This window comes from Eupeodes corollae, chromosome 2, assembly GCF_945859685.1.
Source record: "Eupeodes corollae chromosome 2, idEupCoro1.1, whole genome shotgun sequence".
Classification (NCBI taxonomy): Eukaryota; Metazoa; Arthropoda; class Insecta; order Diptera; family Syrphidae; genus Eupeodes; species Eupeodes corollae.
The window spans coordinates 22,747,501-22,762,097 of record NC_079148.1 but is presented as its reverse complement, the minus strand read 5'-3'; the positions used below and the strand labels follow the sequence as shown (position 1 = coordinate 22,762,097).

General features: G+C 32.2%; 1 protein-coding gene across 2 annotated transcripts in view; it reads right to left on the bottom strand.

Annotated features, from left to right (window-relative positions):
- The window catches only part of LOC129945553 (pleckstrin homology-like domain family B member 1), a 126,414-nt gene that overhangs the window by 45,262 nt on the left and 66,555 nt on the right, over positions 1 to 14,597 (bottom strand). Inside the window, exon 1 of one of the 2 annotated variants that reach the window (XM_056055364.1) lies at positions 5,026 to 5,124. The exons of the other annotated variant lie outside the window; for it this stretch is intronic. Within the exon in view, the coding sequence (XP_055911339.1) occupies positions 5,026 to 5,043 (18 nt within the window). The 5' untranslated portion in view covers positions 5,044 to 5,124. Of the gene's footprint in view, positions 1 to 5,025; positions 5,125 to 14,597 lie in introns of those variants that run through there. 2 annotated transcript variants of the gene reach the window in all.

Genomic DNA, 14,597 nt, shown 5'->3' with positions numbered 1-14,597 from the left:
TCGTTCTACGTTCATTGTATTGCAAAAAAGAGGAAGGGATGCCATTAGCAAAAATTATCCATGAATGACCAATTCGCACATTTAGGGCTGATTTTTGAATTCCATCTTTTAGATTTTGTATTGATTATACGTCATTGGAATAGACCTTATCATTCATGTGGTCTCAAATAAAAAAGTATGAACGTATTTAATCCAATTCCATTGGATAGGACTTCGACGACCAATGTAGCCGAATCGATCCATAATACCAATTACTTGATGAACCCCATACCATTGTCAAGCCGACTCCATGTTTCCAATAAGCCCGAACATGATTCCGAAGAAAACGTATTAAATTTGCTCTCATCGCTAAATAGAACTGTTTTCCATCGTTGGTTGCAAAGACAAGTTTGAGTATTTGGGGGCAAATTCCAACCATAATTTCAAGAAATGAGTAACAGTAACTTAACAGAGTTTTACACAAGCCTTACGTTCTTTGACGATGTTTTATGGTCAACAACGGCTTTTTGACTGCTCGATATGCCCTTAAATTTACCTTTTTGCCACGTCTACACCCGGTGCTTGAATCCACCGCTAAATTTAGCTCCTTTACAATGGATGCCGACGAGATATTCTTTGGTCCATGCGATGTTCCGTTTTACTTGGGCAAATTATTTCGATCACTTGAAACAACGCTTTCCTATTTCCCTTTGCCTTATCCCTCTCTTAAATGGTTCGATAATTGTATATATATGTATTTAAACACTTTTAATTTATGCAGCTTAAAAATCAATGTCAAAAGAATGTAATTGACTAAAGGACAATTCAGGAATGAGGTACTGTAAAAAAACTTGCATATGTTTTCCACAGGTGCATATGGGTCGTCTCAGTTCTTTCATGATGCTTTGCTCTCCTAACGGGACATATTGTCGATTTTTTTGTCTTAAATTAAAGAGACGGAATGAGTAACTTAAACAACAAATGTGAAAAATTACTGTTATATACAGTGGATCAGAAATTATAAGTAACAAACAAAATGTAAATGTTTTGCACAATAGCGTAAGTAGGTACACTTGACTTGATAGTAAGTGTAGTTCCAGACATTTTAAATGCTCTCAGAGAGAAAGCAAACTGTCAAAATGTCTGGAAAAGTTTTCGCACCAATTTGCACGAGTTTAGTTAGACTACTGTAAAAAAAATATATTCAAGCAGAGTTACCGAAGATCATTGATAAATTTTAATCAATAATAAGAATCCCATAAAATAGATATCAACAAAAATAAACTTATATTTATTTTAAATAAAAACAAAATTATTCCTTAAGTTATGAAACTTAAATGTGTTATTTTTTCTTTCAAAAAATCATTACAATTTTCAAAAAATATATTGACAGTTACATATATTGTTTGAATTACAAATTTCTTTTCAATAACAGTTGTATAAAAAGATATACATTTTATTAAATTTATTTCATTAAGTAAGGGGCCAGTTATAGCTATCAGTAAAATGCATCAGTAAAATTTGAAACAGGAGGAATTTGAAATGTTTTACTGATGAGCGATCATAGCAATCAGTAAATTTACGTCATTAAATTAAATGTCACTTTGAAGTTTCTATTTGAAGAGTTCGTTTTGTTATTCATTTGTTTGTTATCGTTTGTGCTTCTGTGAAATTAAGTTGATCTTATCATGGGTCGTGCAAAAAATAAACAAAATTTATTGATTGCAACAGCTTTGTGTATACTAAATAAAAGATCTTCTCAAAAAATACGACGCTTTCAAGTATACCCGCTAGTACTTTTGGTCGTCTTTGGCATAAAGACACATATAGTTTTTCACTTCAAGTATTAATTTGGTTTCAAACTCTTTTTTTGAAGTCATTTTTGTTATTTTTTTAATTTGTTTTGCTAGGAAAATGTTGTTTACTTTCGATCATAACATCGAGCTTCGCGCCTTAGACAATTTTTTTGCTGTTGCTTTCATCAGTAAAATTTTTAATGATGTGATCGGAACAGCAAAAAATTGAAACACGAACAATAAAACGAAATGGAATTTCTTTTGACTTTTGGCAGTCAGCTGTTCAGTAAAATGAAATTTCATCATTAAAAAAATTAAAATGGATTTATAAATTAAATAAAACTTTAAATGCGTTGTTTCTTTTTGAAAAAAATGCTTCAATATAGGATTCATCTTATTGCATCAATCTTTTGTTAGAAATAAATCTATAACACGCTCAAAAACTAAAAACAAAAATTTTACTGATGGATTTTACTGATAGCTATAACCGGCCCCTAAAGGAAATAGAAAATATGAACATATTCACATTTACCAAAACTAAAATGAAAAATAAAACAATTACTTGGTCAACCCTTAGTCAATTGTTTTTTTTCTTCTGTCATTACTTGCTGTCAACGTTAAATCAAATTCGACAGCCCAGATATCGCCAGAAGAAATTTCTCAGACAAAAAGATGATATGTTTAACAGCTAGGTTCTACTTTCACTCGAAATGAAATCGAAATCGAGCGAAAATATAATTCGTGTTCTACAATTCGATTTTATCGATTTCAATTTCGAATTTATCAAAATCGAAACGAAGTGAAATTGTTGTGTTCCACAATTCGATTTTATCTGTTTCCGAGCGATTTCAAATCGATCTTGTTCATTTGATGTGAAATAGTGGAACAAAAAAGACGTGATTAAAAATGTAAGTAAAAAAAATGATTTTTTTAATGAAACTTCCTAAGTTTATTGCACTTTAAACATATTTGAAACAGGGGAAAACACAAAAATTCTAATATGGGTACCGTCTATGCATCCTATGACGCCAGGAATGTTGAATTTGTCAAAAAAAATGTTTTGATTTACTTCGATCTTCATCGGACATAGCAAGTTTTATTCAACTTGAACAGATTCGATTATCCAAAATTGTTAGTACTTCTGTTAGCATTTTTGAAACAGTGCTTCGACCCAAAGCGATATCAGCATCCTTCACAATTGACCTTTGGAAACTTCCCTCGGCAAGAAAACGCAAATCTGCGGCTAGCTGCAACGTTGCAGGAATTGAAGATTGTTTAAGATGTGGCTCAACAATTTCCAGCACCATTAAGAAAGCACTTTTATTAAGTCGGTAGTATGAAATGAACCTACATGTACAAAAAAACTAATAAGTAACAGGCTTTAACTTTTATTTTCAGACCAAAACGATTAACGCAGCACTCATTATACGATCCGTTATATAATAATTCGAAGGTACCAAATCGTTCGAAATGTAGAACACTGAAAATGAATTCACTCGGTTTGCAATTTCGATTTCACTTTCATTTCACTCGAATTCTGAAACCTAGCTGTGAGTCCCTCGCGCGCACTCTCTTTTGTAAGAATTCACACAACTTTTAAAGTTTGGAACGACTTCGGACTAAAAATGACTAAAACTTTCAGTCAGAAACTGTTTGAAATTAGGTGTGGAACACACTGGCTGCGTTCAATCCCGTGTTTGATAGGGTATCTTGGATAGGTGGATTTTTAGATACCTTGTTGAACGAGTTATATAGCTGTCAAAAAATAAAAACAACTTTCAGCTGTTCACAAAAAGCTCCGAGGTCAAAATTGTTGTAAGAGAAAACATTAAATGGATAATTCAACTGATCCGTCGGACGATGATGAATTGATAGGTGCGTAACAATTTAATAAATAAGAGATAACCTTAATCTGTAATCTATGTTAAATTTCCTCTTAGTTCAATTGGAATTCTATACGATTAATAATTTACTTGCAAAATATTCGGTTTTAAACGATTTACGTTTAACATGAAACTATCCTAACAGAAACGAGGACTATTGTGAAGTAACAATACCTAGATATAGTTTGGAAGAATTTCGATCTCATTTCCGAATGAGCAGAAGTTGCTTTGCGGTAAGATTTTGAGTTAGTTTGTTCACAGTAGATAAAGTTTAAGCTTAATGGTGGGACCAACGCAAGAACTTTTGTTGCTTGATATATCGGTTTGGTTATCCAAGCCTTCTTTAAAAACCATTCAAGGGGCACCATCAACTAGAATAGCCAATAAAATGTGAACAAACTAGTCTTGATATCTACCTATAATGAATTACACTAAATGCAGCAAAAAAAATGGATCTTGAGTAAGCAAGAAAGTTTCTTATCAGCTGGAGAAAGGTTCAATTAAGCTAAGAGTTCTACTCAATTTGCTAGACACTAGACTGGAGGGTTAGACCTAGCAAATTGGTCATCTACAAAACGAGAACAAAATAAGTCCATTTTGAAGTTTAAAAAAAATAGATCTAAAATTCGAAGGCAAAAGCTTTTTCATCGTCTATTATGTACAGAACATCCTCAAATACAACTTCAACTGGCATTTTGTATCTTTTTGTTTACCAACAAATAAAAAAAGCTGAAATCAATTTTCAAGATTCTTGATGTTCAACCATGCGTTGAATCAGCTGTTCTGTCAGATACCTACATACCCCAGAAGTTCTTGGATACATTTGGATTCCTTTTTTGACATCTCAGCTGTTTTTGATCAGCTGTTTAAACACTAACAAAAAGGTATCCGGATACCTTATCTATCTGATATTGAACGCACCCACTGAGTAACTGAGAGCTTTCCATTCAACAATTCACATCCCGCTTTAAATGAAAAGCGATTTTTGTTGGCAGCTGGCCAATCAGATACTAGAAACTTGACTTATCTTCAAATCCCTTATGTCGCGTTGAATGTTATGTTATGTTATTTGAATTCTTTTTAGCGATTTAGATTTATGTAAGACATCAATGAATTTTCAAACTTCCCGAAAGTGTGCCTTTACCTGCATCCACATCACTAAAATATTATGACACAGTGAGTAACCAGCCCAATGTTATATGTTCTGCTTCAATATTTTTTTAAGTAAAAACAAAACTAAGGTTATATTTCACTGTTTTCTTTATAACAACTTTAACATTAACCTTCACCCATGAAGTGACCCAGTTAAAAAATGTATTTCCTTCAAAAACTATGACCAAAGTCTAGGTAGGTGTATTTCTACTTACTCTTATTACATACTGCATACTTATGTATATTTCTTGAAAGTCCAAGTTAACCCACAAATATTTGGCTAAGCCCACAGTTTATTACTATTTTTCTTATATGTACTCAAGACAAAATCAACCAACTTCCACGCGATTGCTGAATTAAGACACATTTAAAAGGAAATAAATACACTTTCGTTTATTAACAAAATAAATAAACAAAACAAAACTGATCTAGTCTGGTAGTGTACTCGTCGTCGTAATGCATAATTTGTCTGAATTTCTATTTTGAGTTTTATTTATTTTTGGTTCAATTTTCGTTTTCGTTTATATTTTTTGCAGCAATGTCAAGTACTCATGATAATTTATTAAACTTGAGCGCAATAATTAATCCTACATACGTACATAGTTTTGGTAGATGAGGAAATAACAAGAAATTCTGTTTTGTAAACATTTATTTCTATATTGTTTTGAACTTTAAGACTTTTAACCTTGGTATACATGTATGTCATAATTCAAAGTTTCTATACATGCATTAACTGTCAATTACATAAGTTATGAAAATATTAAATGTCAGTTTTTGGATAGAGATCATTTGAAATGAGAACTCACAAAAACATTGAACTTACATGATACTGTTTGAAATATCTATGCGCAAAGTGTCAAAATTATGAAATTTAACAGAAACAAAGGTTTTGCCTGTACATTGTTTGGAAAGAAATGTCATGCTATTCACATTGCAAGAATTCAAATCATATACGAAAAAACTACAATGTGATGTTAAGAGCCTTGCACATGAGAGCGAACAACGAATGAACGAATGGACGAACAAACGTGATTTTACACATTTCAAAAAGTCAATTTCAAACAAAAAAATAATTAAATTATAAGAAACCAATTTTCACTTGTGTTAGGATAATAAAATTTGCATTTTGTCCTCTAAAACAAGACAATTTTGTAAAAACAATTTGTTAGCACGAATTGCAATGTGGTTGCTACGAACTGTCAAACTCTATTCGCGTTCCACATACAATCCACACTGCAACGAATAAATTGTTCGCGCTCAACTTAACCTCAAAATTATATCTCTCTTATTTTGTTTGTTGAAAAGGGTGATTATAAATTGACAGTTCGTCGCTGTCTGCGAATAGAAACAAAGCTCATGTAAAAGAAAAGTCAAAATAAGCGAACATCCACAGTTCGCTCATGTGCAGAAACTTTAGACGCCAGGTAACATTTAAAAGATCGCAAATAAGTTGTTATCCAAAGCCTCTATATGAATCATGTGTATTTGATTTTCTACAAAAATTTGTAGGCCGATTAAATGATGAAGACATTTGACAGGCGAATTTCCGTTCTTTTAGACAATTTGTTTTAAACTCCTCTGAAGGTGTTCACTTGTGATCAAATGACAGATCTGATTCTTTAAGGAAAACGAGATTTGCTTGTTGATTTAAATCCAGAAATCCAACATATACAGACGTCGACATAATTCTTCGTACAATAGACATAAATTCTGTTGTTCAGTTCCTTAAAAGTACACTCAAGAATCAACTGACATTTTGAAATAAGGGATAAAAAAAAAGATTGTGCACATAAAAATATTCAACTTATTGGCCTTTATTTTCTCAAAATTAAAACAAAATTGTACTATTTATCATAATTAAACGACAAAATTTATCGTACAACTTCTTTTCTTTCAAATATTTTAATAACATCTGCATTTTAGTAACGTGTTGCGTCTCCACCAGCTTTAATACCAGCTTCCAATCTCCGTGGCATAGAAGAAACCAGCTTCTTCGTGAAATCTTCAGGTACGTGATCCCATTCCGTTTGGAGAGCTTGTTTTAATCAAAAATACTCCATTACCAAGATCGGAATCTCAGACTGACATTTCGGTTTGCCTTCAAGCTAAGTACACACTAAATGTGAGAAAGTGTGCGTGAAATGATGCAAAAACCAAACACATTCTCACATTTAGTGTTCCGGTCCATCAAAATGCTTCATTATAGTCTGCAGGCACATCTAAATGCTTTATTTTGAATGTTTTATGGCCTCGTTCAAAAACTAAACAATCCGAACCAACAGAATCTGAAGTGCTGACATGGTCTCAAATTGGAAGATGTGTATAGCTTTTTAATTTCAATCCAAATAAATGTTGTTAATGTATATAAAATAAGATTGATTAAATACATATTTAATGATTTATTAGTGCCGGTTTTTATTTACTTAAATTATTTGCGAACGCAATATGAGCTGCAACTGGTTAAGTATAATTGGAAATGGACAAAAGTATAACACAATACTTTGTAAAACGACAAAACAGACAATTTTTTCAGGTGTAGTTGGCTTAGAGCATTTTTTTTGGCGACGTTAGAAGTTCAGGTGGAAACAATAGGCGGATGCCTCCGATTTTCTTTGTACAGACAATGCTACGAGAAGCATACTTGTGAAGTTCGATTGCCAACTTAAGCTAGTTAAGATTTCTCAATTAAATTAGTATTTTCATCATTTAAGCAGTTCGATAATTGCAAGACCAAATTTTAATTTTGTTTGTTGCAGGAATATTCCTGAAAATTTCTTTTTGAGGGACTATGTTAGAGTTAGAATTTCGTTTGTAGTGAGATTTTGAAATACAAATTTGAGGTAACCATGTTTTAAAAATAAGTTGCTTTGTGTAAAGCATTTTTAATATATACGTAACTCATTAATTTTGATATTACTAGCAGCACTTTTATTAAATATACCCTTTAAACAATAATAAGTTAACTTGAGCTTTGGTAACTAAACATTTTTACGGAATGAATGAAAATTACATTTTGCGTTAAACTGTGGGAATTCACTAAATAAAACTTCTTTACGTCAACAATACACATTAATGTCGATTATTTGATCTATTGAATGAGTTGTACATGAATTTAGAACTATGTTATTACGTTTTCATTTTGTGATATATGTCAAAATTTTCATTTTATTTGTTCTGCATTTATTCAACAGGTTCGCTATAATCGTTCTGATTAGTTTTTTAAAACATTGGTGTTCCTTTGATGCAAAGTTTTTCCATCAATCAAGAATGTTATGTATTTTTCGAGTATAACTCATTTTTATAAACTTAATATTTATTAATCAAAATGGAATTGAAGAATAGTTGCTAGCTTAAATCATTAAAAACAAACTAAAAATATACTTGGATTTGCAAAAAAAAATATTTGGGCCGTTCATTATCGAAAATTCATTAGAATTCAATACAAAAAAATTGCGGTCGCACCCTTAATTTGATGGTTCTTGGAACGCATCTTTTGATACAATAATTCGAGGTTAATGATGAAATTTAAAGAATTTCGAAGTGATTACTCTAAATAAGTGAATTAATTACAATAAAATGATATTGAACATGTTTTTTCCAATACAAAAATGTACATTGTTTCGCTATCAACAAAATTGCTGCAAAATTAACGCTTGAAACTGACTGTCATGAAAAAACATGAAAAAAACATATTAACCTCCCCATTTTGTTTTTGCTTTGCAAAGTGCCGCTAGCAAACGGCATCGGTTTTTTTTTGTTTGTTTTCACATCTATTCATGGACTAATTGTCAAAATTACAAATACAACAATGTCCTTCCAATTGTACGCTTACTGACGTCTTTGTGACATGTATCACAGACCATTTTTTGTATGGCAGGGCAATTCGTCTTAGGGTTTTTCGTATAATATTCAAAATAACCTTTTAGTTTCTTTCATTTAATATGCGTGGGCGGCCTGATCTTCGCTCATATTCAACGTGGCCTGTTGTTTTGTATTTTGCTATGATGTACTAGATCGTATAGATTTAGGTTTTTCAGCCAGACGCGCAAGCTCAGCTAAAGATTTGTTTTCTTTCAAAAACAAATCCACAACCACTTGTCGGAAATCTTGCGTCGTTTCTTTTCTTTTTCGTTGAACTGATATTTCACTTTTTTCTCCATAAGATGTTGGTTCACTAACGGCTGAATGCAGAATGACATAATCAAAAACACTTTATATAAAGATATAAATCCTCGGTAGACATCTTGGTTTGCATACAAGCTAAGCCTCATAAACTTTTTCATAGTGTGCGTGTAATTTCTCCTCTAATTTATTAAATTTTCCCAAAAAACTCAGTAAGTGTGTCTATGTATGCGTGAAAACACGTCAATTTTTCTTTATTTGACTTCTTGTGTTCAAATACAATATAACAGAAAACATATGTATGTACACAAATTTAACATATATGTATGTATATGAAATTTGTAAATCGTACGAAGTATTTTTTCGGTGACTGTACTTAAACGTCAAACTCGATATAGTTGTTATTTTTTATATAACGTAATTATTTTATTTCTATAAATATTATTTCTGATTTATTCAAAGTTTTAGAAAATGCAATTAGGTACATTCAAATTCAGAACCGTCAAAATAAAAGTTCAGTTTAAAACCCGGATCGGAGAATGATTCTGACTTGTCAAATAAAAACGACGTGATTGGCAAATAAAATGTCAGAAGTGTTTTGATTTAACATTTTTTTTGACATGCCATGATTTTTTGCCAATTAACTAAAATGTGAAGAACAGAATGAAATAATCTTTTAACTTTTATATTATATTATTACTAAGGTTGTGAAATTAAATTCAAATGTGTCAATTGACATTGGGCAGGTTCACACAACTTAAGGAGCTTCATTCAACTGTATGGTTTGACCGCGCAGGCAGCTAGTTAATTTTGCACATGTCATTAATTTCAAACTTGGAACTTTACTTGACTATTTTGTTTCCCTCAAATAAGTGAATCCAAGAAGTAAGCTTTGGTGAAAATCAAATATCAATTTGACACTTTAACCATAGCAATAATGTCATAAAATCACTCCGAATACATCCGAAACGCATTCATCGGATTCTATAATCGGTTTAAAAATAGCCTATTTTCATATCCATTATCTCTATACAATATAAATAAAATATATAATTATTGTCGATTTGATTTTCAAATATTATTTTTGAAAACCTCCAAGTTCGGCATAAAAGAAATCTTTCGATTTTTTTGCAGATTTCAAGGGCATATCGTTGAACTTGGTTGACCTTCTTCAATAGAACGTCTTCAGAGTTAAGTTATTGTTCTTACTTTTTTTTTGTCATAAATTATGTCTCAAGATTCAAATATGTATCCCCTTTCAACTTTTCGTATAATGTACAATACGAGTTCTCAACTGACTTCATTATTCCAAACAAGATTTTTCATACTGTTTCACACTTCGATGATTGCACTTGAAACTTTACTAAGAATAATGAAATAACCTCATATACCTTCTGCTGCTTCCCTTTGTACTGGTATTTTTTTTATAAACTCCCATCAAGATAGACCCCGAAGTCTGTAAGTAGCTGGATATTTTTATTCACCTAATTAAACCGCCCCAATGTTAATTCCGTACTTGAGACGAATTCCCATCGAAAGTAAACTGGAAGAATTTTGATTCTTTTTTGTATTGCTGAGATTGCTATCTTTTTGGTTGGGAGTCCTCGAAAATGATAAGTGATCAAGTTCCATCAAGTGGGGATGAGTTAAATTGAACTTTATGTGTATTCCCTGAAATTTATTTAATAAATAAGACGAAAAAACAATAAACGCCTTAAAAATTATTAGAAAGAAAAGGGGAAACATTTTTGGCGTTGAGCCTGATGAATACTTGAATATATCAGCAGTACACGGTAATTTTACGAGTATCGATCACTCAAATAGGACTATATAAGAACGAAGTCAAAGCTGTCGTTCTATATTCTATTTTGTATCTATTTTTAAATAGATAGGTACTTGGACTTCATTTTAATATGGTGCTAAATTGAAGTTCAATAATTTAAATTGTTTTTTTTTTGCATCGAATTTCCAAGTTATTCTAGTTATCTAATGGCACAAATGTCATCTCAAAAATTTAATCTGTGGTTTGGTAGTACTGGTCAAATTGTTACGGTACAATTTACCGCAGCAATGAATAGCCTTCAATTCCTTGACTTCCCCACTTCACTTTCATTGCTGCTGCAAAATATTGGTGAGGTTGAGGGCAACCATGATTCCATCAGCATTGGTGTAATTAGCCAATATTTTCCAAAAGCAATCATCTTTACCAAATGAAACACGTGGTTCCAAAATTGATAAACAGACAGGCCGTCTCGTATTCCAGGATATTTTATTTCTGCGGACCACCTGTCATTTAACGGGTGTTTTTTAGGCTAGTGGCATTTATTCTGACAATACCTTTCAACGGAGTTGGTCTTTTTGACAGCTGTCACTTGATTTAGGGTCAGTTTTGTTTGTAGTTAAATATTAAAAAGACTTACTCTTGAACAACTTTTGCAAATCGTGGTAATTTATTACAAAAATAATGGTTCATAATACAAGCCATACAGCTGACACAATCAATTTATTGAAGGAAACTTTAAGGGGTCGGTTACAGCTTTTAACCATGTTACAAATTTACTTCCAGCCAAAGATTGATGCGATAAGATGAATCCTATATTCAAGTAATTTTTCAAAAAGAAACAATGCTTTTAAAGTTTTAATTAATTTATAAATCCATGTGGGAACGGGACAAGACTGACATGACAGAGATACATAGATACTGGGGAACGCAGACATATCACAAGAACACACACACACGCACATTCAGACGAGATGAAGAGGATGAAACAAAGAACGAGACGAATGGAAAAAACCAAAAACACTCTAGTAAAGATATAAATCCTTCGTATATGACCCTCCAAAACCCATTTGTTTACATTGTTGTATTTGTAATGTGGACGAATTTAAGGAGGAAAATTGACGTGTTTTCACGCATACATAGACACACTTACTGAGTTTTTTTAGGAAATTTAATAAATTAGAGGAGAAATTACACGCATACTATGAAAAAGTTTATGAGGCTGATTTCCGGTTCAGCTTGTAGGCAAACCAAGATGTCTACCGAGGATTTATATCTTTATATAGAGTGTTTTTGGAAAAAACGAGTTATTACTTAGTTAGTTCTAGCAGAGAGAAAAAAAACTAAACGAGAGAACCAACTTCCACGGTTGCTCTCTTTTTGCCTACAAGCTGCGATTTGCATTACCTCCATATAAAAAAATGTGGGGAACAAATACTTATGCAAGAAGATGTGCATACTCCCCACACATGAAAAATGGTGAACACCTTTGAAAAATGGCGGATGAAGTCAGCTGTTCAGAGGTGTTCAAAGAAAATTCAAAATTGTGGATGAACAATTTTTTGGTACTCTCATTGTGTTCGTTTGGGAGTAATATCATTTGAATATGAAGTGAAATTTATTACTCTTGTAAGGTGCCAGAACAATGAATATTTAGAAACAATTCTAAATTACGGATTTAAGAGCCTTGCACATGAATGAGAGCGAACAACGAATGAACGAATGGACGAACAAACGTGATTTTATACATTTCAAAAAGTCAATTTCAAACAAAAACACAATTAAATTATGAGAAACCAATTGACACTTATGTTAGGATAATAAAATTTGCATTTTGTTCTCTAAAACAAGACAATTTTGTAAAAACAATTTGTTAGCAACGAATTGCAATGTGGTTGCTACGAACTGTCAAACTCTATTCGCGTTTCACATACAATCCACACTGCAACGAATAAATTGTTCGCGCTCAACTTAACCACAAAATTATATCTCTCTTATTTTGTTTGTTGAAAAGGGTAATTATAATTTGACAGTACGTCGCTGTCTGCAAATAGAAACAAAATAAGCGAACATCCACAGTTCGCAGTTCGTAGCTCATGTGCAAGATACTTTAGAGAAATATAAGTTAGTTATTTTAAGCCAGTTTTAATCATTAAGTAAGTAAAATAAATAAGGTGGTGCAACAGTCCAATGAGAATTAGGACCTAGAAACATACTATACTATTGAAATAAACATAACATACATTTATAAAAAACAAGTACTTGTTCATAACAAATAAAGTCTAGTCTAAAAAACCTTAACCTTGTTACACTCTTTCTGAACACATCTTTTCTGGTTTTGGTTGTTAATGCCATCTATCTGTAACTCAAGGAAAGAGAAAAGAAAAACAAATTCACCACAATCTACCGTTATAACGTTTACCGTAATTTATTGACAAACGAAAATTGTTTCCTAGAAATAATTTGTGAAAATCAGAGGGAGAAAGAAATATAAAATGTCTCAATTCTTTCTGCTCTCCGAGGTGAAAACATGTATACACCGATACGAATTCAACACGATATAAAAAATGAGAGGGGTTTCAAAGGGACGGAGATTAGTTTTTTCCCTCTGGTTCTAGATCGACCTGGTAGAAATCTTTTATATATTTTACTATTATACTATTGCCTAGAGTTTAATCACTAAATTAAATAAAGTGCATAAATATTTAGAAGTTGTGTGTTTTCGTATTTATTTGGAAGAAGACATCAGAGAGGAAGAAGAAATTTAATTCTGCGGAGCACTAACTTCGCATCCATTTTAATTTTTTCAATGATGAAATTTCATTTTACTGAAGAGTTGAATGCCAAAAGCCAAAAAAAAATCCATTTCGTTTTACTGTTGGTGTTCCAATTTTGTTCTGTTCCAATTACATTATTAAAATTTTTACTGATGAAAGCAACAGTAAAAAAATTGTCGAAGGCGCGAAGCCTCAAAGTGACATTTAATTTAATGACGTAAATTTACTCATTGCTATAAACGCTCAAAAGTAAAACATTTCAGATTCCTCCCGCTCCTTATCCAGAGTTGTTGGCCTGTAGCGTGGTCACCTTCGTGGCCAAAGTAATGTCGCTTATCTACACAGATGAGCCCGTAGCAAATGGCGCCTTGGAAGAGAATATTCACTTCGTAACTACTGACATACAGTCCCAAGTGCAGCGGAAAGTGGCTGAAAATTGGGTCTCTTGTCCGAAATCATTTTTAAAACATAAAAACACACAGGATTAATGCCTGCTATCACAACGGAGCTTCGACTTCAAGCTTTATTTGCTAATCGTAAGGAAATAACGTAACGTTACGTAATGCCACTCCAAACGGAAGCTCTAGTTCAAAGTTGCTAAACATTTGCTTTGTCTGACAGCTCAACAGCTGTAAAAAAGTCAACAAACAAAATACATTTGCTTTTGGAAGGATTCCCATTGGTTATTATAGGCTATGTAAGCTACTTGCGCGATAAATTACATTTTTTGGATTTCAAAACTAACTTTTTTTATTTTGAGCCAAAATAACATCGCTGCTAATGACAGAAGTGACATTCTAGAAATGTCAAATTGTAAGTGTTATTCAAAGCAACCTCGAAGCAGGCCCAACGTAACGCAGACAAAGCCGAAGCTTAAGCGTGTTTGTGTTTCAGCCATAAATTATATGTGTTTTATTACTTTCTGAAAACCGCACACGCCTAAGAAGACACACTTTAAAAGATTCGTTTCGTACTTAATGCAGGAACACAGTGAATTACGCATTTTGTTAATTTGTATGTATGCGTATATTGAGATACAAATTGTAACGAATACGTCATATTAATGTCATGGATAACAAGACATATAATTTTGAAACGTCAAATTCGC